This window comes from Zosterops lateralis (assembly GCF_965231275.1).
Source record: "Zosterops lateralis genome assembly, chromosome: 26".
Taxonomy (NCBI): domain Eukaryota; kingdom Metazoa; phylum Chordata; class Aves; order Passeriformes; family Zosteropidae; genus Zosterops; species Zosterops lateralis.
Window position 1 is genome coordinate 6565106 of NC_139786.1, and position 26007 is coordinate 6591112.

At 49.3% G+C, this 26007-nt stretch overlaps 2 protein-coding genes across 6 annotated transcripts in view; one reads left to right on the forward strand and one right to left on the reverse strand.

Moving 5' to 3' along the window:
* The window catches only part of RBBP5 (RB binding protein 5, histone lysine methyltransferase complex subunit), a 46323-nt gene that overhangs the window by 14423 nt on the left and 5893 nt on the right, over positions 1-26007 (forward strand). The window contains exons 12-14 of one of the 5 annotated variants that reach the window (XM_083878347.1): positions 314-543; positions 1071-1250; positions 5047-7144. In XM_083878347.1, coding sequence (XP_083734473.1) covers positions 314-543; positions 1071-1250; positions 5047-5075 — 439 coding nt within the window. In that variant the 3' untranslated portion in view covers positions 5076-7144. Of the gene's footprint in view, positions 1-313; positions 544-1070; positions 1251-5046; positions 7145-26007 lie in introns of those variants that run through there. The other 4 variants (XM_083878348.1, XM_083878349.1, XM_083878350.1 and 1 more) reach the window with 4 other exon arrangements.
* Positions 15619-26007, reverse strand: part of CNTN2 (contactin 2) — a 30294-nt gene continuing 19905 nt past the window's right edge. Inside the window, exons 9-23 of the mRNA XM_083878352.1 lie at positions 24791-24927; positions 24193-24322; positions 23175-23325; positions 22784-22911; positions 22302-22477; positions 21431-21551; positions 20929-21087; positions 20662-20811; positions 20081-20151; positions 19181-19415; positions 18306-18421; positions 17787-17973; positions 17436-17548; positions 17192-17360; positions 15619-16184 (exon numbers count right to left, since the gene is read on the reverse strand). Coding sequence (XP_083734478.1) covers positions 16075-16184; positions 17192-17360; positions 17436-17548; positions 17787-17973; positions 18306-18421; positions 19181-19415; positions 20081-20151; positions 20662-20811; positions 20929-21087; positions 21431-21551; positions 22302-22477; positions 22784-22911; positions 23175-23325; positions 24193-24322; positions 24791-24927 — 2153 coding nt within the window. The 3' untranslated portion in view covers positions 15619-16074. The remainder of the gene's footprint in view (positions 16185-17191; positions 17361-17435; positions 17549-17786; positions 17974-18305; positions 18422-19180; positions 19416-20080; positions 20152-20661; positions 20812-20928; positions 21088-21430; positions 21552-22301; positions 22478-22783; positions 22912-23174; positions 23326-24192; positions 24323-24790; positions 24928-26007) is intronic.

The window sequence follows — 26007 nt, forward strand, 5'->3', positions numbered from 1 at the left end:
AATCTCCTTTGCCAAACCCAAAATCCCCTTTACAAACCTAACATCCCCTTTACCAACCCCACTATACCATGGCAAACCCCAACACCCCTTTTACAAACCACTTACGAAACCCCATAAACCCCAATTCCCAACAATCCCAACATTCCTTCCCCCACAGTGACAAGGAGCTGGAGGATTTCTAGGCCCATTGCCCAAGAGGTGGAGGATCACGAGGAGAATCCCCATTACCAAACCCCACCATCCCAATGCCAAAACCCTTTACAAACCCCATAAACCCCAATTCCCAACAATCCCAACATTCCTTCCCCCGCAGTGACGAGGAGCTGGAGGATTCCCGGGCCTTGCTGTACCTGCCCATTGCCCCCGAGGTGGAGGACCCTGAGGAGAACCCCTACGGGCCACCCCCGGACGCCGTGCCCGGCTCTCTGCCCGACGAGGGGCTGGGCCCCGACAAGAAACGCCCCAGCTCCTCTGATGGGCCCCAGGCCCCCAGGAAAAAACCCAAAACCACCAACATCGAGCTCCAGGGAGTCCCCAACGACGGTGGGTGGCAGCTTGGGGTGGATCCCCAGGGATCTCAACACAGGGGTTTGTGGTGTTGGGAGGGATCTGATCCAGGATTTCAGGGTTTTAGGAGAGATCCAATCCCAAGATTTCGGGGTTTTGGGTCCTTGGGAGGGATCCTGTCCCAGGATTTCAGGGTTTTAGGGCATTGGGAGGGATCCCATCCCAAGGGTTTTGGAGTGTTGGGAGGGATCTGACCCAGGATTTCAGGGTTTTTGGGCATTTGGAGGGGTCCAATCCCAAGACTTCAGGGTTTTTTCCGTGGATTTCTGCCAGCTTGGAGGTCCACATTTTACCCCACACCTCACCCCAAATCCCCATTTTATCCCATTTTCCCCCACGCCTCACCCCAAATCCCCATTTTTTCCACATTTCCCCCCATAACTCACCCCATAACCCCATTTCCCCCCATAACTCACCCCATAACCCCATTTCCCCCCATAACTCACCCCATTTTCCCCCCCATTTCCCCTATAACTCAGTCCAAACCCCATTTCCCCCCCCAGAGGTGCACCCGCTGCTGGGCGTGAAAGGCGACGGCAAATCCAAGAAGAAGCAGGCGGGGAGGCCCAAGGGATCCAAAGGTAAAGACAAAGATTCTCCATTTAAACCGAAACTCTACAAAGGGGACAGAGGTTCTTTACCTCTGGAAGGAGCAGCCAAGGAGCTGGGCCAGCCCCTGACAGGTAAGGACTCGCTGTCATCTCCTTGGTGGCCTCTTATTGTCACCCCCCTGGCTCGGCAGTCTCCCCAAATCCCTCTGTCCCCACTCAGCTGCTGGCAAGGAAGGACAAAATTTGAATTTTTAGGGATTTTTTTTTGTGGTTTTTTTGGATGAAATCGAGTTCTGCATGTGGGAAAATAGAGGGAGGTTGGTTGTCTCCATGTGCTGCACGTGGAGGGGTTTGGTGGGTGCTGAGCTTTATTTAATTCCTAAATTAAAAATTGTTTAAATTCCTTCAATTTCTTCAGTTCCTTCTCTCAGCTTCTGCAGAAATTATAAAATTATAAAGATATAAAATATCTCTATAAATTATAAAATATCCCATAAAAAGGATTATGGGGAAAATGAAGTTTTGTGGGTGCTGAGGTGTTCCTAAATTAAAATCGTTTTAGTTCCTTCAGTTCCTTCCCTCAGCTCCTGCAGAAATTATAAAATATCTGGATTATGGGCATAAAATAAAGGATTCTGCATTTTCGTGGGTGCTGAGAGCTGTTCCTAAAGTAAAATTCATTTAATTCTTTCAGTTCCTTTCCTTCAGTTCCTGCAAAAATCAGAAAACATCCAGATTTGGGGTAGATTTTTGAGGGAAAATGGTAATAGGGAATTATTCTGCAGTTTTGTGGGTGTTTAGAGCGGTTTGTAAAGTAAAATTCATTTAATTCTTTCAGTTCCTTCAGTTCTTTTGCCTCAGTTCCAGCAGAAATTATAAAATATAAAAAATATTTTAAAAAAATGAAAGATTCTGTAGTTTTGTGGGTGTTTAGAGCGGTTTGTAAAGTAAAATTCATTTAATTCCTTCAATTCCTTCCCTGAGCTCCTGCAGAAATTATAATATAACCAGGTTTGGGGTTGATTTTTGAGGTTAAATAGGGGTAAATAGGATTTTTGAGGGTAAATAGGAAAAGGGAAGGATTCTGCAGTTTTGTGGATGCTCAAAGCTGTTCCTAAATGAAAATTCATTTAATTCCTTCCCTCAGCTCTTGCAGAAATTATAAAATACAATATTATGGGAATAAAATAAAGGATTCCACAGTTCTGTGAGTGCTGAGCTGTTCCTAAATTAAAACTCAATTTAATTCCTTCAGTCCCTTCTCTCAGCTCTTGTAGAAATCAGAAAACATCTGAATTTTAGTTGATTTTTTTTTTGGGGTGGGGGGGAAATGGGAATAGGGAAGGATTCTGCAGTTATTTTGTGCCATCATTGACAGAACAGAGGGGGAAAAGGAGCCTCAAAAATAATTTGTTGATTAAAAAAACCACAAAACTTGGATAAAAGCCCGGAGCTGCATTTTCTAATCCCAGCTGTGCTGCAGCCCTGGAATTAAATCAGGAGTTAAATCAGAGTTAAATTCCAGTTAAATCAGGAGTTAAATTCCAGTTTAATTCCAGTGTAAGTCAAGTTTGAGTATAATTCGAGTTAAATTTGTGTTTGATTCCAGTTAAATTCCAGTTTAATGCCAGTTTAAACTCCAGTGACTGCACAGCAGTAGAAATTTGGGGATTTTCCTCCTTCACAGTTGCTGCAAATAGCGAAAAATTGGGATTTTCCCTCCTTTTTTACCATATTTTGCTGCGGGACACTGAGTCCCAACCTGATCTCAAATATTTCCCATTATGCAATTTCCCTTTTTTTTTTTTTTTTTTTTTTTTTTTTTGGAAAAGCTCCTCCATGCCCGCCACAGAGAGCCAAATTTTGACTTTGTTTTAAAATACTTTAATCCAGAACTCAGGTTTGGAATAAAAAACCAGCTCCAAAGATGGATTTGAGGGATCAAATTTTGCATTTCCTCGATCCCAGCAGCTGCTTGCCGTGGATTTTAGACTTGCCAGAAGTGATTCATTCCCTCTTTTCCTCCCCTTCCTGCTCAGCTCCTTGGTGTTGCTTGTCCTGATCTTTGTTATTTCCAGGAATTTTTTGTCATGGGAAAAAAAACCAACCTTGGGAATGTTTCTGCCTGGAAAAAATCCAGGCAGAAAAATCCAGGGAAGGGAATTTTGGGGGATTTTCCAAGATTTTAAAGGTGTTTTTAAGGATGGCAGAGATCCTCACAGGGCTGGTTTGGAGATCATTCATCTCACGTTAATTTTTTGCTTTTCATCACTGCTAATTAACATAATTAACACCAGAAATGAGGAAGGGTCATGGCCTGGAAGCTGAATTTTGGGATTTCCAAGGAGAATTCCAATCCTTGGCTTCTAGACTCTGCTGGATCCTCGGATTTTCCCTGTTGGAGGGGCTGGATGAGCAGGGGGTGCTCTCAGAAAAACTCCTTGATTCTTAATTAACATCGAATTTTTTAATTAAGATCAAATTTTTAATTAACATTGAATTATTTGTGGGGTGCTGACTGTGACTTTGTCCTCAGCTCCTTGTTTTCTGTGGAGCTTGGAGTTCCTTTCCCATTCCCAATCCCTCTGGAATGTTCCAGATCCAGCAGCAGAGCAGCCAAACTCCTTTCCTGCTTTTTCTGCTTTTCCCTCTCTCCTTTTCCAGCCCTGTTTTGGAAGGATTTTGGTGTGGATTTGCTGTTGTTGGTGCAGGAAACTCTGGGATTTATTTCCCTGCTTTTGGCTCGGGATGAGATTCCTGAGCCAACCTGGGAATTTCTTTTCCTCATAAATGGGTTTAAACTCAAATTCCCGCTCGATTTTCCCATCAGCCAGAGGTGGCAGAGCTCCCTAAAATCTGCTTTTAGGCTTTGCTGGCTTGGGATAAAGGGAAATAAAGAAAAAATTCCTGCCTGGAATGGTGAGGAGTTCCCAGAGGAATCCCTGGAATTGTCCAAGGATTGATGTTGGGGCATTCTGGGATAGTGGGGAGTGTCCCTGCCCATGGGATGGGATGGGATTTAAGATCCTTTCCATGACATTCCATGAAAAATCTATATTTTGATGGAATTTCTGATCTTTGGGAGGATCCAGCAGGTTCCCAGTGGATCCCAGTGCTGGGAAAGATTCCATCCCAAACCCACAGTATTCCATGGAATTCTCCCTCTCCTTCCTTCTCTTTGTGCCTGTTACCTAAAAATTCCCAAAATTTTGGGTCCCCCAGCTTTTCCTCAGGGTTCTAGCACATCCCAAATTCCCCTGGAATTTGGATCCAGGCTCCCTTTTCCCACAGAATGGGAATTCTGTGAGTTCTGCTGCTTCTTGCAGAAACTAACCCGGGGCTGGAGCTGAGTTTTCCTGGAAAAATTATTTTGGTATTTCCACATGGGAGCTGCATGGCTGGGACTGGGATTAATTCTCTTGTGCTGGCAGAAAAACATTAAAATCAGATTTTTTTGCGTTGAAATCAGATTTTTTTTGTGTTAAACTCAGCTTTAAAAAAAAAAAGAAAAAGAACAATTTAATAATTTTGACAGTTCAGGATAAAATCCTCTGCTCTGGTTTCACCCAGGCTTAGATTTCCTTGGTTTTTGCTTGGGAATTTTGGGGATTAGAAATCATTTGGCACCAGGTAAGTTGGGGAGTAAAGGATTTCTGATTCTCCCAGAATCTCAAATCCCAGAGCTGCCAACCCAGCAGCCTCTTGGTGCTGAAATTCCATTTTTTTAGCTACAAAATCTCACCCTCTCCCTTTTTTTTTTTTTTTTTTGTTTTGTTTTGTTTTGTTTTGTTTTGTTTTGTTTTGTTTTGTTTTGTTTTGTTTTCCTGCATTTCCCATTTTTATTTTCTGCTCCCTTTTGGGGCTCTCTGGTTTCTGGAAGCCTCTGGCTGGGGCTGGACACTCATTTTTCCATCTCTGCTCTCTTTAGCAGGTGGTGCAATCTCAGAGTTGCTATGAAGACTCTTCCCTTCCTCTCCCTGTCTCCTTTCCCTCTCTTGGCTCCCCAGCGTGGAAAAAAAAAACCAACCAAACAAAAAACTGCTGGAATTCTCAGTCAAGGAGTGGCACAGACTGAATTCTGTGGATTCAGGGAGTGATTTTGGGACAGGAAGGACTCTGGAAGAGGGAGCAGCCTTTCCACAGATCAGGCTCGGACTGAGTCCAGCTGGGATTTTTTTTTGGGGGGGAGGACAAATCCCCCAAAGTGACCTGAGCCCCTTCCCTGCCACTCCAGAGCTTCTCCACCTTTATCTCCCAAAAAAATCTCTTCGTTATTCCCAGATGGAAGAACGGCCCAGAGTGGGAATTTGGATCCTGGACTGTATCCCCATTTTCCAGCTGGGAATTCCCATCTCCCTGCCCCAGCTTTCCCATGGCTGACAGGATCAGGGCAGAGCTGCTGATCCCAGTCCGGATTCTTCAGGAATTTCCAGTGGGATGTGAGGAACTGAGGCCCCTTTGGAATCTGCCTGGGTTTGTGTTTATTTTTCTCCCTCTGCCGGTGGCAGAAGGAGCAGCTTTAGATAAAACTCATTTTCTGATGTTTCGGTTTTTTCCCAGCCTGTGATTCCAAAGCTCTGCTGGAATTCCCTCCTGTCTTTTCCAGTCATTTTGTTGCTTCTCTTCCCTGGGAAATGCTCCTCCAGGAATATCCAGGCTCCTCCTTCAGCAGGAGATAAATTAAAACTGTTTTTATTTTTTTTTTCCCAGAACTTTTCCAAAGTTTCTGTTTTTCCCACTTCTGGGTTAAAAACAGAAGCTGGCAGCTCATTCCCAACCTTTTATTCCTTCAGGATTTCCTGTTGGAATGGGAATGGCACTTCCCCTGTCTAGCACCCACAGCCTGGCACCTCTTATCCCACAGCAGCATCCTGATAAACAGAAATTTCATTCCTAAATCCTCTATTTTTATTTTTTTTGTTCCCAGACTTTGGAGTTTTGTTGCTCTTGATGTTCTCCCGGGGGGAATTATTGGGATTATCAGGAGGTATTTAAATTTCCTGGAAGCAGGAAGGGAGTTGTGAAATGAAGCCAGAACTGTGCAGATAGCAAAAAAAAAAAAAAAAAAAAAACGAGGAGAGAGAAAACATTTGGAAAAATCAGAGGTTTTGAAATTCTTCAAAACTTGATGTTTTCATTCCCAGCTTTAGGGACATTTGGGTTCATTTCGGGAAATTTATGACCACGAGTGTAAAATTCTTTTTGTTTTTTAATTCTTTTTGGTTTGTGGGGTGACTCTGCCAAACCCTCCCTGGGCGCTGGGCCTGAGCCTCCAAATTCCAGAAGCTCAGGCCAAGGCTCTGCAGGTTGGATTAAAGCCTGGAATTCACCCCAAACTCAGCATTCCCCATGTACAGTGTAAACGCCCTGCCTTGGTTTATTCCCGCCCTTCTGTTATTTCCTGCTTTGTTCCCATCCCTAATTCCTGCTCTGTTCCCATCTTTATTTTATTTCCTGGTTATTCCCATCCTTATTTTATTTCCTGGTTTGTTTCCATCCTTCTTTCCTGCTTTATTCCCATTTTTATTTTATTTCCCAGTTTATTCCCATCCATATTTTATTTCCTGATTTGTTTCCATCCTTCTTTTATTTCCTGTTATTCCCATCCTTGTTTCCTGCTCTGTTCCCATCCTTATTTTGTTTCCTGGTTTGTTTCCATCCTTCTTTCCTGCTTTATTCCCATCTTTATTCTATTTCCTGCTTTATTCCTGTCTGTATTTTATTTCCCAGTTTATTCCCATCCTTCTTTTATGTTTCCATCCTTCTTTCCTGCCTTATTCCCATCTTTATTTTATTTCCCAGTTTGTTCCCCATCCTTATTTCCTGCTTTGTTCCTATCTTTATTTTATTTCCTGGCCTGTTCTCATCTTTATTTTATTTCCTGGATTATTCCCATCTTTTATTTTATTTCCTGGATTATTCCCATCTTTTATTTTATTCCCTGGTTTTGTACAATATCTGATCAGCCCCTGCAGTGGTGGTGGTTCTGTGTTTGTAAATAAAGAGGTACCTTCCATTTCCTAAAACCCCACGGGTAAATCTTGGCTTTTCCATGGCAAAGTTGGGTGTTTCTGTCATGCTGGAATTTGGGAATATTTCAATATTTTGTGTTTGGGGTTTTAAGAGTATTTTTGGTTGGTTTTATTGAAGGGAGAGGAGTAAATCTGGACTAAAACCAAACCCTGCGTGCTCAGAGAATGGAATTCCCAGAGAATTCCATCCCTGTAAGTGTCCCAGGCCAGGCTGGATGGGGTTTGGAGCTTGCTGGGATTAGGGGATGGCTGGGATTTAAGGTCCCTTCCCACCCAAAGCAGTCTGGAATTCCCAAATCCCTGAGTGCACTGGGAGCCAGGCTGGGAATGGGGAGCTGGGAGGGGGATTGGGTGTGGAAAATCGTCCTGGAGCTTTGGGAATTCTCCAGTCCAGTTGAAGGATTGTGAGGAAGGGAAATGGATCCCGATGCTCGTTAGGTGCAGGAGAACTCTGCAAAACCAAATTGCTGTGGGAATCCAGGGACGCCAGGCAGGAGACTGATTATTATGGGATGCTTCTTCCATAAAACTGTGGTCAAAAAATACGGGGAACGTGGTTCTATAGAACTGGGGGGGATTCCTCCATCAAAAACCCTGGATTTTCCAGAGAAGAACACTTCAGCAGCAAATTATTTTTTGGGAATGCTTGAGCACCTTATGGATCCCACCAGAATCTCCTCTCCAAGAGTTTTCCTGGGATGGTGGCATGGGAATGATACCCGTGGATCCATCACTGGAGGTTTGGGGTTGGATCCCTTGGGAATGAGGGCTCTGGGACCTCTCCCAGCTCCTGGGGCTCCTTCCAAGGCTGGGAATTTTATCCAGAGCCTCTCCTGGAGCTTCCAGAACCTCTGAGAGCTTCCAGACCCTCTCCTGGAGCTTCCAGAGCCTCCCCAGGAGATTCCACAGCCTTTTGTGGAGCTTCCTGAGCCTCACCTGGAGCTTCCCAAGCTTTCAGAGCCTGTCCTGGAGCTTCCTGAAGCTCCCCAGGAGATTCCAGAGCTTCCAGAGCCACTCCTGGAGCTGCCAGAGCCCTCAGCTCCCAGGATTTCCTCGGCCCTCCCTGAGGGTTCTTCCTTGGAATGTTTGTGGCTGTTGTGGCCCGGCTGTGACATCAGAGCTGCTCCCATGGGAACAGCTGCAGGCCCTGGTGTGGACACGGGGCCAGCCCAGCTCAGACCACCTTGGATTCCCCCATGGATCAGCCCAAGTAGAGGTTGGAATGTTGGGGATGGATTTGAGGAGTGCCCCAGACTCTGGGATGTGTTTGTAAAAGTCAGGATTGGACGGGGCCTCCATGAGGAACTGGGATTTGGGGATTTCCTCACGCTCCAAGGTGATATTTAGGAGATCCCAGCAGGAATTCCTGCTGGAGATTTGGAGTTTGGTGGGAAAATGAAACTGGAGCTGCTCCTTTTCCAGTGGAAATCCATCTGGAATAAAATCCATCTAAAATAACCTGGGGAGTCTTACAGAGAGGGAAGAATCTCACTCTGAAACTGCCAAACATGCCCCAAACTGATGGAATTTGGGCAAAGTTGGATTGGATCCAATTGATCAGAACATCCTGCTGTCCTGTTCAAAGAGCGTTCCCGATGGAATTCCTGGAATTCCCACCCTGCTGGATGCAGTAACAGCCTCGCTGTGTCTTTTTTTAGCTGTTCCTCCAGCTCCACATCCAGGAGGATTTTCCCAGGTGGAAGGATTAGATCTGACGGGATTTCAGAGACATCCCGAAGAATCTGCAAGATCCCTGGAATGATTCCGGGGGGTTTGGAGTGCTGGACTCGGACACAAAGACACCTGGAAGATGGAGCAGAGCCTCATCGTGGTGATCCTGCTGTGCATCGTGTGCCTTCCAGCGACGCTTCCCTCGGGATCGGAGATTCCCTTAGGATCGGAGCTAGGATTGGGATCAGACTCTGAGCTTCCCTCAGGGTTGAGCTCAGAGCTGCCCTTGGGATCGGAGCTTTCCTCAGGATCGGACCTGGGATTGGGATCAGACTCAGAGCTTCTCTCAGGGTTGGGCTCTGAGCTTACCTTGGGATCAGGCTCAGAGCTGCCCTTGGGATCGGAGCTTCCCTTGGGATTGAGATCAGGCTCGGAGCTTCCCTCGGGATCAGAGCTGGGATCGAGATCAGACTCTGAGCTTCCCTCGGGATCAGACTCGGGGCTTCCCTCAGGATCAGATTCTGAGCTTCCTTCAGAATCGGGTTCAGGCTCAGAGCTTCCCTCAGGATTGGAGCTTCCCTCGGGATCGGACTCTGAGCTTCTCTCAGGGTTGGGCTCTGAGCTTACCTTGGGATCAGGCTCAGAGCTGCCCTTGGGATCGGAGCTTCCCTTGGGATCGAGATCAGGCTCGGAGCTTCCCTCGGGATCAGAGCTGGGATCGAGATCAGACTCTGAGCTTCCCTCAGAATCAGATTCGGAGCTTCCTTCAGAATCGGGTTCAGGCTCAGAGCTTCCCTCAGGATTGGAGCTTCCCTCGGGATCGGGATCGGACTCTGAGCTTCCCTTGGGGTCAGGGTCAGACTCTGAGCTTCCCTCAGAATCAGGATCGGGCTCAGAGCTTCCCTCAGGATCAGAGCTTCCCTCGGGTTCAGGATCAGACTCGGAGCCTTCCTCGGAATCGGACTCAGAGCTTCCCTCGGAATCAGGCTCAGGCTCAGAGCTTCCCTCGGAGTCGGCGCCCGTCCTGGTGGGGCTGAGGGCCCTGGTGGTGGTGAACTCCACATCGTGCAGTGTCACCTGCGGGCTGGGTGTGAAGGATGACTGGGTGTGCGAGGTCAGCCCAGCTGGGGAGTACTGGAACTGCTCCCTGGTGCGCTCCCGCTGCCTCCGCGACTGGATCTGCGGCCTCCAGCACCTCAGAATTCCTGAGGGAAAACCCACCCGTCTCGTCTGCCTCTCCCCGGAGGCCGCCAGCCTGGAGGGACCCAATTTTGGCTACACCTGGCAGTTCTCCCGCGGGCTCATCACCACCAACGACCTCCTGTTCCGTCCCTTCCACAATCCCAGCCCTTCCCTGAGCTTCTCGCCGGCTCTGGAGTCGCATTCCGGGACTTACCGCTGCGACGTGCAGGTGCTGAGCTCCTTCCAGCTGGTCAAGAGGATCTACTTCGGCCTCAGGGTGATCCCCAGAGGTCTGGTGAATCTGGACTTCGAGAAATCCCTGACCAAGGAGCAGCAGCTGGTGGCTAATGGGGAGGAGCCACCAGGGAACGGCAGCGGTGCTGCGGGGCAGGAGGAGCGTCAGGATCTGTGGGAGAAGCAGTGGTTCTACGAGGCCGTGCTGGGAGTTGGGAGCGGAGTCATCATGGGCATCCTCTCCAGCCTTGGGTTCTGCTGCCTGGCCAGGCTTTGCAGGAGGAGAGCAGCGGGAAAAATGAACAGGATTTGATGCAATTCCTTGGCTTTGGCTCTTTGTTAGGATTAGGAATTCAGGAGTTCATGACAGAATTCTTGGGATCCTCTGCTGTTGGGTTTTGATCCTTCCCTTCCAACTCAGGACATTCCATGGATCCCATTACTAATTGGATATTTGTAATTTATTTGCAACAGACACAGCTTATTACTGAATATTTTCGGCCACTTTGCAGCCTGGATTAGGAATTCAGGGTGGGATTCTTGGGATCCTCCACTGTTGGGTTTTGGCGATCCTCCCCTTCCAACTCAGGACATTCCATGGATCTCATTGATTTTAATGGGATATTTGAAATTTATTTGCAACAAATTCAATTTTTTATTGAATATTTTTGGCCAGTTTGGATTAGTAATTCAGGAATTCAGGGTGGAATTCTTGGGATCCTCCACTGTTGGGTTTTGATGATCCTCCCCTTCCAACTCAGGACATTCCATGGATCCCATTATTAATGGGATATTTGTAATTTATTTGCAACAAACAGGTTATTATTGAATGTTTTTGGCCACTTTGGAGCCTGGATTAGGAATTCAGGATGGGATTCTTGGGATTGTTCACAGTTAGATTTTGGTGATCCTCCCCTTCCAACTCAGGACATTCCATGGATCCCATGAAATTTAATGGAATATTTGTAATTTATTTGCAACAGACACAGCTTAATACTGAATATTTTCAGTCACTTTGGAGCCTGGATTAAGTATTCAGGATGGAATTCTTAGGATCATTCACTGTTGGGTTTTCATGATTCTCCTCTTCCAATTCAGGACATTCTATGGATCCCATTGAATTTAATGGGATATTTGAAATTTATTTGCAACAAATTTGATTTATTATGGAATATTTTCGGCCACTTTGGATTAGGAATTCAGGGATTCAGGGTGGAATTCTTGGGATCCTCCGCTGTTGGGTTTTGATCCTTCCCTTCTGACTCAGGACATTCCATGAATCCCATAACTATTTAATGGGATTTCTGTGATTTATTTGCAACAAATACAGTTTATTACTGAATATTTTCAGCCACTTTGGAACCTGGATTAGGAATTCAGGATGGGATTCTTGGGATTCTCTGCTGTTGGATTTTGATCCTTCCCTCCTGACTCAGAGCATTCCATGGATCCCATTACTGATGGGATAGGATATTTGTAATTTATTTGCAACAGACTCAATTTACTATTGAATATTTTCGGCTACTTTGGATTAGGGATTCAGGATGGGATTCTTAGGATCCTCCACTGTTGGGTTTTAATCCTTCCCAACTGACTTGGGGCATTCTATAACTATTAAATGAGATATTTATAATTTATTTTCTTCAGACACAACTTATTATTGGATATTTTTGGCCACTTTGGAGCCTGGATTAGGAATTCAGGATGGAATTCTTAGGATCATTCACTGTTGGGTTTTCATGATTCTCCTCTTCCAATTCAGGACATTCCATGGATCCCATTACTAATGGGATATTTGTAATTTATTTGCAACAAACATGGGTTATAAATGAGTATTTTCAGCCACTTTGGAGTCCGCATTAGGAATTCAGGATGAGATTCTTGGGATTGTCCACTGTCGGATTTTGGTCATCCTCCCCTTCCAACTCAGGACATTCCATGGATCCCATTGAACTTAATGGAATATTTATAATTTTTTTTCAACAGACACAACTTATTATTGGATAGTTTCGGCCAGTTTGGATCCTGGAAAGTCAGGACAGAGCTGGAGAACCTGTGCTGGATTTCCTGCAGGTGCTGCCAGTGGAATTCTGGAATGATCCAACCAGGATTTGGAGCACCCTGAGCCACAGCAAACAGCCCCCAGCTCCTCCAAGGGGCCTTTGCTTTACCTCGAGGTGTTTGAGGGTTTTAAATTTAACTTCCCATCCTTATTCCTGTCAAATTTCCTTCCAGGAAAAAGCATTTTCTGGGATATTCCCAGGTGGTGCAGGGCAGGGAGCAGCAGGAAGCAGGAGATGAGAGCTGGGGGTGTTTGATCCTCTCAGAGCTGAGCTTGTCCCTAAAACCCTCATGGGAACAGCTCTGTGGGATTGGGATGCTTCATTTTTCCTGCTGGTTAATGAGGATAAACCAGAAATTCTGCAGGGAGTGGAATCCATGGAGGGACTTATAAAAGGCCTTTTTTTTTTTTTTTCCTGTTTTCTTTCATATTTGCTTTTTGTTTCCTTTTTCCCTGTGAGCTACAGGGACAACCCAAATCCAGGGAAAAACAACAGCACAGCTCTAACGTGAAAAACTGAAAAATTCCCAAGTTTTTCCTTTTACCAGAACACCACAAAAACACTTTAATATTGAAAAATAGGAGTATGGAGGGAAATAATTTTATTTATTCAAATGAAAACCAAACCAGGCACTTTCCAGAGCTGATTCCCAGAGGGGTGGTTGTTTTTTTTCACCTCCTGAACATGGAAAAATTGGGAATGACCCATCACAGCGGGCTGGGAGTTAATGGTCCAGAGCTGCCCCATCTGCAGGACCCTCTCTGCTCTTTGTCATGGAAATTTCAGTGTCTTGGGCCCAGCTGGAATTCCCAAATCCAGCGGGATGAAAGCTCCGTCTCTGCTGGAGAAGTCAAGAGCAGGAGCCAAAAATCTCCTTCATCTTTGGATTGTGGGGTGGTTTTTTTTCATTTCTGAGGGGAGGCAGCTGCCCAGAGCAGGGAGAACAAATCCATAATTGGAGTTTTTATTTGAAGGCCGAGGGCTGGGATGGCCACCGGGGTCCAGCTGTCACAAAGGGCCTTTAATGAGATTTTTTTGGGGGAGGCTCTTTGTTTTTTGAAGGGATATTAAGAATTGGGGGATGTTTATCTTAATAGGAGAAGGCAGGAATAGGGAATAGCAGATCAGGGAAGGAAAAAACCTTGGAAGAGCATCTCCATCCCTCCTTTTGTCCATCTCTCCCTGCAAAATTGTCTTTTCTTAATTACTGCTCCAGAATTCCCACCATAAATGGCAGGAATTCAGGGAAATCCTGAATTCTGCTCTGAATTGATGCCTGAATTCCTTTTCTCCCAATTTTTCACCATCACCTGGAGCAAGGATGGCACAGACTCCATGGAAACCCTGGACTCCATGGAAACTCCAGGATCTCTGAACTCCATGGAAACCCTGGACTTTCTGGGAATTCCCTGTGCTCCCCATTCCCAGCTGGAGGAATTTCCGTGGTCCCGAGTTTTAGGGAGCAATCAGGAGCTTCCAGGGCTGCTCTGGGCAGATCCAGGAGGAGCTGGGAGCAGAGGGATTGTGAAGAAATCCCTGAGATCTCCTCAGGCTTCCCTCAGTGTCACTCATTGGATGGCAGCAAAAAAACCCATAAATTGATTTTGGGCCTTTCTGGCTCCTCCATCCTCTGCTCCTGGAGCTGTTATCCCGTTCCCTGATCCACTGGGATAGAATTCCTGTTCCCACCTTTCCCTGTCGCTGCTGATGTCCCTGCAGTGACCAGTGTCCCTGCAGGGTGACCAGAGTTGTCCCTGCAGAGTGACCAGTGCTGTCTCTGCAGAGTGACCAATAGTGCCCCTGCAGGGTGACCAGGGATGACCCTGCACAGTGACCAATACTGTCTCTGCAGTTACCAGTGATGTCCCTGCAGAGTTACCAGTGATGTCCCTGCAGAGTTACCAATGATGTCCCTGCAGTGACCAGGGAGTCCCTGCAGAGTGACCAGGGCTGGGCCTGCAGCTCCCAGGGAGCTGAGCTTGGAGCTCTGGGATCTTTGGGATCTTTGGGATCAGAGGCCAGAGCTGAGTAGGGCTCCATCCCCTCTCTCTCACCATCCTCCTCCCTTCCCTCTCTCCATCCTTCCCTCTCTCCATCCTCCCTCCAAATCCCATGAATTCCAGTTCTCTCCCTCTCTGCCCACCTTTAACCCCTGGCCTGTGTTTTAGGAAGCTCCAAGAGATTTTAAGGAAGATTCTTTAAAAATCCTTCCGTTGGTGGCTCTGTCTGGGCTTTAAATGTAGATTTTTGTCGTTTCCTGAGGTCTGAGTGCCAGATTTGCAGGTGTGGATCCTTCCCCCGTGGCTCTTCCAACCCTGGATCAAGGGAATGCCAGAAGGGGCTGCCCAAAACAGGGCTTAGCAAAGCCTGAGCTCCCCTGTCTGGAGAGGGATTTCCCCTGCCACCACCTGGGCTAAAAAGAGCGAGGAATTGGCATTTAAAGGGAAAACTGCACAGTCAGGAGCCAGCCAGGAGATTCTGGGATTGGGATTGCCCAGGCTGGTGCTGTTTTCTCTGGGATTGAGGAATCACAACCAGGGAAAAATCCCTAAAAACACCCCCGGGGATGGAACCAGCAGCAACACCAATTGATTCTCGTTAACTTTGGTCAACTGCTTTACTGGGAGACAGAGATTTCAACAGGCAACATGGATTCCCAACCAGTCCTGTGGGTGCTCAGCTTAGCATTCCTGCTTTTCCCAGCCTCTGGAGTGCAGGGAGCTCCTCAGCATCCCGGTGTTTCCTTGGGATGTCCGGTCAGAGCTGGAATCCTGGCTGGATCTCAGCCTTTGCAGTCCCCATCCCAGCCTGGAATTTTGGCTGGATGAATTCTCAGTGCAGGGAGATGAATCTGAGTCCAGATTTTCCTTCTTGTCCCCAGTGGTGGGTTCCTCGACTCTCCCATTCTTGCTTTAATTTTGTCATTTTTAAAAAATCCTTTCTTTAAACCCCTCTGAAATTGGATTTATTGACACCTCCATTTTTAGGCAGAGCTGCCTGAACTGGGGATTGTGGGAAAGGATCCCCTTCTCCCCAGACAGAAGGGGAAGAGGCAAACAGGGTGACAAATCCACCCCTAAAGCACGTGGGATATGGGAAAATACGGAATTTGCCCCTCACAGCTGAGACAAGAGCACCAGGCTGGGGCTGCAAAGTGAACACTAGAGTTGTAAAAAAATCTTTTCAGGCTGGGGCAGAGCCCAATCCTCCTGTGGATTTGTCTCCTTGGGCTGGTTCCTGCAGGATTTGGCTCTTCTTTTTTTTTTTTTTTTTGGGGGGGGGGGGGGCGGGGGGGAAGGCTCAATCCCATCCCACAAATGCTCCGAGCTGGCTGTGGTGAGATGGGTGTGAAACGTGCTGGTCCCTGAACTCCTCAGTCCCCATCCCCCCACGAAATTCACTGTACAGCGTCTAAAAAAAAAAGTCAAATTTATCAGTCTGGTTATCTCGTACATGGCTTCAGTAAGGCAGAAAACCTCTGGATACAGTGAGGAGGGGTGGGGTGGGCAGTTGGCTGCAGAATTTCCGGAGGATTCCTCGTTTTCCTCGTTTTCCTTAAAAAACATTTAACTGCTTAAAGACCCATGTCTTGTATGAAAGCTTTTGTTGCTCCAAACCAAACAAACAAAAAAAAGCTGTTCCTAATTTCTTCCTCCCTTCCAACCACGCTGTCCAATCCTCTCCTGCCCCTCTCCGAGGTGGGATTTTCCAAGCTCTCCGTCGTTCCCGTGGGGATCGGGAGGAATCGTGTCCGGAGCCGCGTCTGGGGTGTGCTCAGAGCTCCAGGGAGCTGATCAGGGCCACCATCAGCAGGGAGTTAGTGGTGATGACCACGATGTGAGGTGCTGGCCTCATCCCAGAGTCCTCCACCATCATGCTGGTCCCTGGAAAAAACAGGGAACAGGGATGGGGTGGAGCAGGCGCTGTGGGGAATTTGGGGTTTTGTGGGTTTGGTGCTGATTAACTCCTGGGAATGTCTGGGAACAGGAATTTGGGCTAATTCACCCCTGAATTTAGGGAGTTTGCTGGCCCCACAGAGCTGGGGTTTCACTCTTAGTGGAAAGGCTAAATGTTTTTTAGTTCAAGTTGGGTGTTGTGGGGTGTTGAGGCTGCAAATCCTGGGTCAGGCTGGACTGAGGTTGGGAAGAGGAATGGGGAGAAGGTCAGGAATTCCTAGGAGGAACCAAAGGCTGATTCCAGGAAAAAACAATTCCAGAAAAGGCCAATTCCAGAGTCTTAACCTAAAACACTGTAGGAGGATGTTCTCCCGTGGCCCTAGAAGGGAGAGTGGGATTTTAAAACACAATTTATTTGGATTGCGCTGTGACCGGGATGGGAGGGGTGTGACTGAGCCCTTTCTGCTGGGAAGGGGAAGGACAGGAGCTGTCCTGGGCCTGTGGAGAACCTTGGAAAGGGGAATTTGGGCGTGGAGAGGGTGTGGCCAGGGAGCACAGGGAGTGGGTGTGGTCAGGGATCACATGAATGGGTGTGGCCAGAGGAGTGTGTGTGGATAATGGAGATGACGGGTGAGGTCAGTGAAGTGGGTGGGGCCAGTGGAATGGGTATGGCCAGAGGAGTGGGTGCAGTCAGTAAAATGGGTGTGACCAGTGGAATGGATGTGGTCAGTGGCATGGGTGTGACGAGTGGAATGGATGTGGTCAGTGGCATGGGTGTGGCCAGAATGGCTTTGGTCAGTGGAGTGGGTGTGGCCAGAGCAGTGGGTGTGGTCAGTGGAATGCGTGTGGCCAGAGTGGGAGTGGTCACTGGAGTAGGTGTGGCCAGTGGAGCAGGTGTGGCCAGAGCACATGGGATGAGTGCAGTCAGTGGAATGGGTGTGGTCAGTGGAATGGGCATGGCCAGGGGTCAAGTGTGGCCGGAGGAGCTCAGGTACCACTGTTCCGGAGGATGTGAACCTCTGCCGGGGTCCCGTCCCCTCCCGGTCCCGTCACCCGGATCTGGACAAAGGCATGAGTGAAATCCTCAGGGATCGGGATGTCAATGTGGCTCTTGCTGGCCAGGTACAGGGTGGGGGCCGAGTGGGAATCCTGCCTGTAGAGCATCTGTGGGAAGAAGGAATGCTGAGCTCCCGTTCCCTGTGCTTTCCTTGGATCTCCTCCAGGAGAAGGTGGCCATACCTTGTACCCTGTCACCGCTGACTCGTCCGCCTTGGCCACCACGGGGTCCCACCTGATGCTGACTGTGGAGCCGGAAAAACTCCAGGAGATGTTCCCAGGTGGCCTTTTCGGTGCTGAGGGATGCAAAACCAGACAGGGATCAGGTGAATCAGGCAGTGAGGAGAAGGCTGTGCTGGTCCCAGCCCTCCCCTGAGCCTCAGCAGGGCTGTCACCGTGGTGGGACATTCAAAGGACAAACAAAAAAGCACCGAGACAAACAACAAAGCACAAAGTCAAACAACAGCACCGAGATCAAAGTCGGGGAAATTTTGGGAGACCCTGTGGGAAGTGGAGGGGTCAGGGCTCACTCACGGGGTCTGGTGGTGGTGACGTTGGTGGAGGGGCTGGGGGGGCCTGTCCCTGCCCGGTTGTAGGCTCGCACTGATACGTGGTAGACGGTGTTGGGGTTCAGGCCGGTGACGTGAGCCGATGTCACCAGCCCCGCTGTCCTCACTCTGTCCGCCGCCTCCTCCTTGTCCCCATCCTTCCAGTACCGGATCTGTATGGAAAAGGACAGGATTAGGAAGGAGAGATCTCTGCAAATCCCATGTCAGCCCACCCTGAAGGTCCTTTGGGTGTTGGTTTCCATGTATTTCACTTAGTATGTGCCCAGGAATGAGGCTGCAACCTCCTGCGAGAAGCAGGCAGGAAAAATTGGATGATTCCCTTTAATCTCTCCTGAGAGAGCAGAGCCAGCCCCATTAGAACCACGTGGTGTGAATTATCCCCCACCTCTGGAATCAAAATGCCATTTCTTTTCACCTCACATAACCTGGGGGGATTTTCCTTGCTGGGCTCTCAGGGTCTCCCATTCCCATTGGAATCTCCTACCTCATATCCCAAAAGCACTCCGGTCACTTCTCCCTGCTCCACGGGCTCCCAGGACACATCCATCTCCGAGGACAAGACAGACTTGGCAATGACCCTGTAAGGAGCCGCTTTGGGTTCTGAAAAGACAGGAATAAAATCCTTTTCCTGACTTTGGGCCCCTTTTGTCAGGAACAAAAGGTTTTCCCGCAGCATCGTCCTGTGGGCAGACAGCTGGTGTGGTGTTACAGAGCGAGGGGAAGGGATTTAGGGATTTAGGAGGACAAGCAGGGCCACAGCTGTGAGCTCTGGGATCCGTGTCTGCCCTGAGGCTCTGAGGCAGTCAGGGCTGGGCTTAGGGAATGGTCACTGGGCATGTTTGGAGTTATGCTCGAATCGCTGTTCAGGGAGCCAAAGGAATGTCCGAGCTCCCAGGTGCTGCAGGGACCTGGCTGAGGAAAGGCAGTGGGTTGGGCAAAATGGGGAATTCTGAGTCTGTGCAGTCATGGAATGGTTTGGGTGGAAGGGACCTTAAGGCTCACCCAGTGCCACCCTGTGCCATGGTAGGGACACCTCCCACTGTCCTAGGCTGCTCCAAGGCACAACGTCCAACCTGGCCTTGGGCACTTCCAGGGATCCAGGAGCAGCCACAGCCTCTCTGGGAATTCCATTCCAGCCCCTGCCCACCCTTACAGGGAACAATTCCATCCCAATCTCCCATCCATCCCTACCCTCTGGCAGTGAGAAGCCATTCCCTGTGTCCTGTCCCTCCGTGCCTTGTCCCCAGTCCCTCTCCAGCTCTCCTGGAGCCCCTTCAGGCCCTGGGAGGGGCTCTGAGCTCTCCTTGGAGCCTTCTCCTCTCCATGCTGGACACTCCCAGCTCTCCCACTGCTCTTTACCTTCCTCTGCCGAGTACACGATGGCCGTGAGGCTCTCGGGGCCCTCCCCTTTCCTGTTGTAGGCCTTGATCTTCACCTCGAAGGGGGTGTAGGGCGCGATGCTCTCGTTGCGGTACACAAAGTGCAGCGACTCAGCGTGCGGCACCCGCGCCCTCAGCCAGGCCTGGCTGCCCTTTCTCCGGAAGGACACGATGTACCCAAAGCCATCCCCGTTCTGGTAGTCCCGCAGTGTCGGCTGGGAGCAGAGAGGGAGCCTTGGTCCACCCAAAACGGCCTTTGGCCCATCCAAACTGGCATGGGGGCACTGATTTCCCAAAGGAAATGTGTGCTTTGTCCACCCAAACCAGCCTTTGGCTCAACGCCATTTCCAAACTGGGATGGCAGTGCTGATTCTCCAAAGGAAATGTGCGCTTGGTCCATCCAAATCAATCCTTGGCCCATCCAAACTGGGTGGTGGCACTGATTTCCCAAAGGAAATGTGTGCTTTGTCCACCCAAACCAGCCCTTGGCTCAATCCCATGTCCAAACTGGGATGACAGTGCTGATTCTCCAAATGAAATGTGCGCTTGGTCCGTCCAAACCAACCTTTGGCCCATCCAAACTGGGATGATGGCACTGATTTCCCAAAGGAAATGTGCACTTGGTCCATCCAAACTGGCCCTTGGCTCAACCCCATGTCTAATCTGGAACACTGGCACTGATTTCCTGTGTGCCCCAACCAGCCCGTGGCCCATCCAAACTGGATTGGTGGCACTGATTTTCCAAAGGAAATGTGAACTTGGTCTGTCCAAACCAGCCCTTGGCTCAACCCTGTGTCCAAACTGTGATGCCAGCACTGATTTCTTCCCCCAAAAAACGCCACATGGTCCCACCTGGGTGCTTTCCCTATTCCCAACTCACCGTCCACGTGATGATGAGCTCATTGGGAGCTCCTCCTCCGCCGCTGAGCCCAGATGGTGCCACCGTGGGTGCTGTGAGGTCCCCAAAGAAAAGCAAAGTTTGGGTTAAGGAGGTGGGAGTGATGGAGAGGAGCACAAATCATGGAGTGGGACAGCTCCTAAGAAAGGACTGGGCTCTGTTTTCAGCCATGAAAATCCTGTCTGGAATTCCAGCTTGTGCCTGACCAGGTTATTTAGGGGCATGGGACAAGGATTTGGTGTCTGAGGGGACAAGGATGGAGCTCAAAACAGGGATGTGGAGGGGATTTTTATTAGAGTTTTATTAGGATTGCATTTGGTGGATTGGGTGCAGTTCTCCTGCTGTTCTCCCATCCCTTCTGTCCAAGCAGCTGGACATGGAACGAACATTCCCAGCTGGATGAAGTGCTGGGAAGTGCAGTTCCAACCCTGCTCAACTTTGACACAGAAATGGGCAAAAAGGTGGAAAATCCTGTGGTGGCCTCAGCTCTGGGAGCTCTCCAGGAGATGATTCATTCCTTGGGACCATCCTGGGCAGGGACCTGGGGTTGTCCCCACACCCACCTGCTTCCTTGGTCCGGATTTTGCTGGAGGGCAGACTGGGCTCCCCAATTCCCAGGATGTTGCTGGCCAAGACCCGGAACTCGTAATCCATCCATGGGATGAGGTTCACCACCTGCGCCGTCTCTGCGTTGCCCTCGATGTTTATGGGATCTATAAAATCCAGTAACACCAGAGGGGAAGGAATAGAGCGAGGAGCAGCATGGAGCCAGGGCTGGCCGGCAGCCGGTGGCCTCGGTCTGTCACCGGTGCCACCATGGGAACACTCACTGGTGCGCATCTGTTTCCACTGGCTGGACAGGAGGGTCCTGGCCTCAATGAGGTACCTGGCGATGGGACTGTGGTTGTCGAAGCCGCGGCTCCAGCTCAGCTGGACGCTGGTGTCGCCGATGTCCCTCACCACCACACCGCCAGGTGGGCCTGGAGGTCCTGAGGGGATGGGAAATGTGTCACTGACATGGAAGATCTGGAGGTTTATCACTCCGTGGATTGTGCAAGTCCTAAATTCACATTGGGCCTTTCTTTTCTGGAAGCTGTGAAGCCTCACCTCCAGATTTAGCCTCTGGAAAAGCTCCTAAGCCTGGTTGGGAAGGTTGGAAAAGACCTCCAAGATGACCAAACCCAATTTTTGGGTGAAAACAAAACACATGAGGCCATATCACGGAATTATTGGGTGTGAGGTGGTTCTAAGGGAAGAGCAGCTGATGGCACAGACCATGTCATTGCCCTGGGTTTGTCAGGAGCAGGGAATGTTCCCACAGGGAATTATTACCTCTGACAGTGAGCGTGGCTGACTCGGAGGCGCTGTCCACCACGGTCTGGGCCGTGCAGGTGTAACGCCCCGAGTGCCGCAGCTGCGCGTTGGAGATGCTGAGGTCCCCGATGGCCTCCTTCTGCAGCAGGGAGAGCACAGCAGGGACAGCATCAGAAGGTGCCCAGTCATGGTCCAGAATTCAGCGTGGTTTGGGTTTGGGTGGGGGGGTTGTGGTGGAGGTGGAGAAGAGGAAGATGGGAAAAGATTCCCCCATGGGTGATGGAGCTGGATGGATCAGAGATGGATCCAGTGCTGGCCAAGGCTGAGCCTGTGCTGGGTCTGTTTGGCTTGGGATGGTGATCAAAGAGTGATCAATGAGCAATCATTAAATGATCAAAGAGTGAATCAATGAGTGAACATTGATTAATCATTGAGTGGTCATTGGGCAATCATTGAGCAATCATTTAGTGAACGTTGAGTGAACATTGAATGGTCAATGAGTGATCATTGAGTGAACATTGAGTGACCAATGAGTGAATATTGAGTGATCACTGAGTAGTCATTGACTGATCACTCAGTGATCTCTGCCTGCCTTTATCCACAGGCCTTTCCCTTTCTCCTCCAGTTTAGGAAGGGAATGATCATGTAATCATGGAATGGTTTGGATTGGGAAGGATCTTAAAGCCCATCCCATTCCACCCCAGCCATGGGCAGGGTCACCTTCCACTATCCTCATCCAACCTGGCCTTGGACACTTCCAGGGATGTGGAATTCACAACCACTCTGGGCAAAGTGATGGAGCAACTTTGGTGGGTGCAAACACTCAAATAACAAGCATGGATTTAATTTTCCATCCTTTGGGATGGTCGGGAATTCCCCCTGGACTTACCATGCTGGCTCGCTGGTAGTGCCCCTCGGACTTGTCAAAGTTGATGGGGAAATCATCCAGGGACCAGGTGAAGGTGAGGTCCATGGTGGGGTCATGGGACGCGTGGCACTGCAGGGTGAGGTTCTCGCCCACGTTGATGTCGGCGCTCGACGGTGCCAGCGTGATCTTGGTGGCATCTGCGGGGAAGGAGCAGGAAGGGCCGTGAGCTGCAGATATCCCCATCCCAGTATCCAAACCATCCCCTCCAGCTCCTCTTCCCGCTCCAACAGCTGCAGCTTCACAGGAGGAAGAGGAGGGATTAGGAAATGGAAACGCTTTTCTCAAGGGCTGTTTGTTGGTGGGTCAGGCACAAGTTTTGCTGCTCCACCTGAAATCACTCTGATTCCCTGATTATTCTGGTTTTGGAAGTATGAGAGGAGAATGATCACATCATTCATTCTTAGCCGTTTCTGGCTCAAATGACCCCCAATGAACATCCCTACCTCGGACAGAGAGGATTCCAGTGCTGTTGGCTTTGCCCATGGGGTTCTCGGCAAAGCAGGTGTATTTTCCCTCATCAGATTTGCTGATGTTCTGCAGGATCAAGGTCCCGTCCGCCGTAATCATCACCCTGCAAAGGAAGAGGAGCCACACAAATGAACGTTAAAAGATCTGCTCGTGCTGGACATTTGGGAAATTCCACTGGCTTTAGAGAAACGAGGGATGAAATCAGGTGGGAAAATATCACGTAGGAGTTTGCTAAAGAAGAAATTAGAGAACTAAAAAAACTCAATGATGCAGCAGCACATTTGGCTCATCAAGTCTGGTCTTCTGGTAAAAAACCCCCAGATTTTAGCTACGTTTTGTAGGTGGAAGCTGACTCTGCACTGCTACCTGCTGCTGTTGACCAGGAGTTCTGTCCCTTTGGTCCAGAGCACCGTGGCTTTTGGTGCTGCTCGTGGTTGGCACGGGATGATGACCTTCCCACTCCGGGCTGCTGGGATCAGGCGCTTCACCGGGTTTAGTCTAAAATCTGGAGCTAAGGCTACAGGGATAAAAAAAGAGGATTAAGGCACGATTAGAAACGCTGCCCTGGGGGGGAATCTCAGCAAGTGGGAATTGATTTGTTGTTGGATGGCTCAGTGAGAGAAGCAAGGCAGAGTCTGGAGAGCGGGATAAGGGAGGAATTCCTGGGCTGCTGGGTGGATCCTGATGCCTGCCGGGCAGGAATTGTGTGGCACGCGAGTGGGACGGAGCAATGAGAATGACCCTAACAAGTGCAAGGTCTTTGAGAGACACAACAACAGCTGCTTTGGAACATGTCGAGGATAATCTCTTCAATATCCTGACCAACGCAGACATCCAGCTTTTGCCTGAAACTCCTCCTGGAACTGCAGATGGAATTGGGATTCACCTGTTGGCCTCGGTGTGTTAAGGTTGAGCAGTTGGTGCTCAGGGCCTTTAATTTATCTTTGGCATCTCCATGAGGAGATAAACTTTTGGACTAATGTGGAACAAGTTTGGCAGCAGTTCAGCTCCTGTCACCATCCATCAAAGCAGAAGGAATGGAAGCTGAGCTCTTTTTTTTTGGACCTCTTTCCTCCAAAAAGAGAGGAATTTTTAGTGGAAGAGCGGTTGTAAGCACTGCTGCTGGGTGTCCTGCCCACTTCCTGTGGTTAAACAGATTTTTTTTGTTCACTTTCACCCAGAATTTACACAGGATTTAAAATTTAAAGGCTTGCACAGTGTCTTGTTGAGCCAGCGACCATTTCAGTGGTGAGTGGAGCAGTTTTTTGCCTGGTCTTATCTCACTGCGACACCACAATGTCAGGATCACATCAGGATATTAGGAAGAGATTTTTTTTTTCCAGTGTCCCATTGCAACCCAGAGCTCTGGGAAAGGAGGAATTACCTTGCACTGTTAATTCAGCACTTGCATAAACTGTGCCATGCTTGTTCTCAGCCACACACTGATACATGCCAGAGTCCTCCTGGACTAGCTTGGAAAATCTCAGCTCTCCACCCCTCACTTCGATTCGGTTCTGTGCAAACAAAAGGATGAACCCATTAGATGAGGAAAAAAAAAAAAAAAAAAAAAGGAAAATGGAACTCAGTCCTCAGCTGGGTCAGGGTTGAGTTTTGTCACAGACTCCTTGTGTCCGACCTGGTTTTCCGTGGGGGAAAACGCAGGGATTGGTTTTGTGTCTGTGCGGTCACTCCGTGCTCTGTTTGCCGAGACACCTGAGCAGCAGCGTGCAGGTGACACCGAGACAATCACAGCTGTCCTCCCTGCTGGCCAGCCGTGAGTCCCTGCAGCTGCACAAAGCGATGGCTTGGGGATGGCAGCGCCAGGAGAGGGGGTTTGGGGATGGTGCCGTCGCTTCACAGCCCAATGGGGGCACATGGAGAGGAGGGATGCGGGGTGGCAACTGGGGCAGGAATGCAGGAGCAAGGCAGGAGGAGGGGCTGGAGCTGGAGAAGCAGGATCACAGCTGGCTTTTGGGGGGTACCTGGGAGGTCAGAGGCTGCCCATCCCGCAGCCACCGCACCGTGGGCCGGGGTTTGCCCGAGGCCACGCAGCTCCAGCGCAGGTCGGACCCGATGTCAGCCTCCGTGTCTGAGATCACGTCCAACCAGTCGGGCTGGGCTGCAGGGGACAAGAGAGAGGGGGCAGAGCCAAGGGCATCAGCTGAGAGGTGGCAGTGCCAGGCTGGCAGAAGGATGTCCCTGTGCCAGCCCTGCCGGCACAGTCGTTGGCACAGCGGGATCTGCCATGGGATCGGCTCCGGCCTTTTGTGCAGGGAGAGGCACGGCCGGGTCCTGCTGGGCTCTGGCTGCACAAAATCAGGGCAGAATCCAGAGGAATTGGTTTCTCTTCTTAAGAGTAAATTCAGCCATTCCTGAACCATCAAATCATGGGATGGTTTGGGTTGGAAAGGAACTTAAGGATCCCCTAGTGCCACCCCCTGCCATGGGCAGGAACATTTTCCACCATCCCAGGTTGCTCCAAATCCCATCCAGCCTGGCCTGGAACATGTCAGGGACGGGGAAGCCACAGGCCTTGTGCACCATCCCCATCAACCCTGTGCCGGGGCCTCACCGCTCTTACAGTAAAGAATTTCTTCCTGATATCGCCTCTAAACCTTCTCCCTCTCAGCTTCGGGCCATTCCCAAATTTCAGGAAAACTAATCAGAGTGAGGTAACCAGGTTAAGTTTTTTAGCTTGCCTAGATCTGGTTAACAGGTTGAAGCATTAACCCTGCTGGAAACTCCTCAGGCTTGGAGAAGATCTTGAGCACAAGCCAAAATTGGTTTTTATCACTCTCCTTCCTTCCCTGGTTCCCTGGTGTTTGCTATGATGATTTTAGAGCCCGTTAAGAGCTCTCTCTCTCTCTCTCTCTCTCTCCTTGCCATAGCCCAAATGTCCCATTGGATGAAGAACACTTCCTGGGTGAAAGACACGTTTAAATGTGTTTCTTGAATGATGGACACATGTTTGTGTCCCCTTGGAAGAAGGACACGTGTTTAACATGTTTCCTGGGTGAAGGACACCTGTTGAATGTGTTCCTTGGATGGACACATGTTTGTGTCTCCTTAGATGAAGGACATGTTTTTGGACATGTCCCCTTGGATAAAGGATGTGTTTGGACGTGTCCCTTCAAATAAGGGACATTTTTGGATGTGTCCCTTCAGATATGGGACGTGTCCCCTTGGATAAGGGACATGT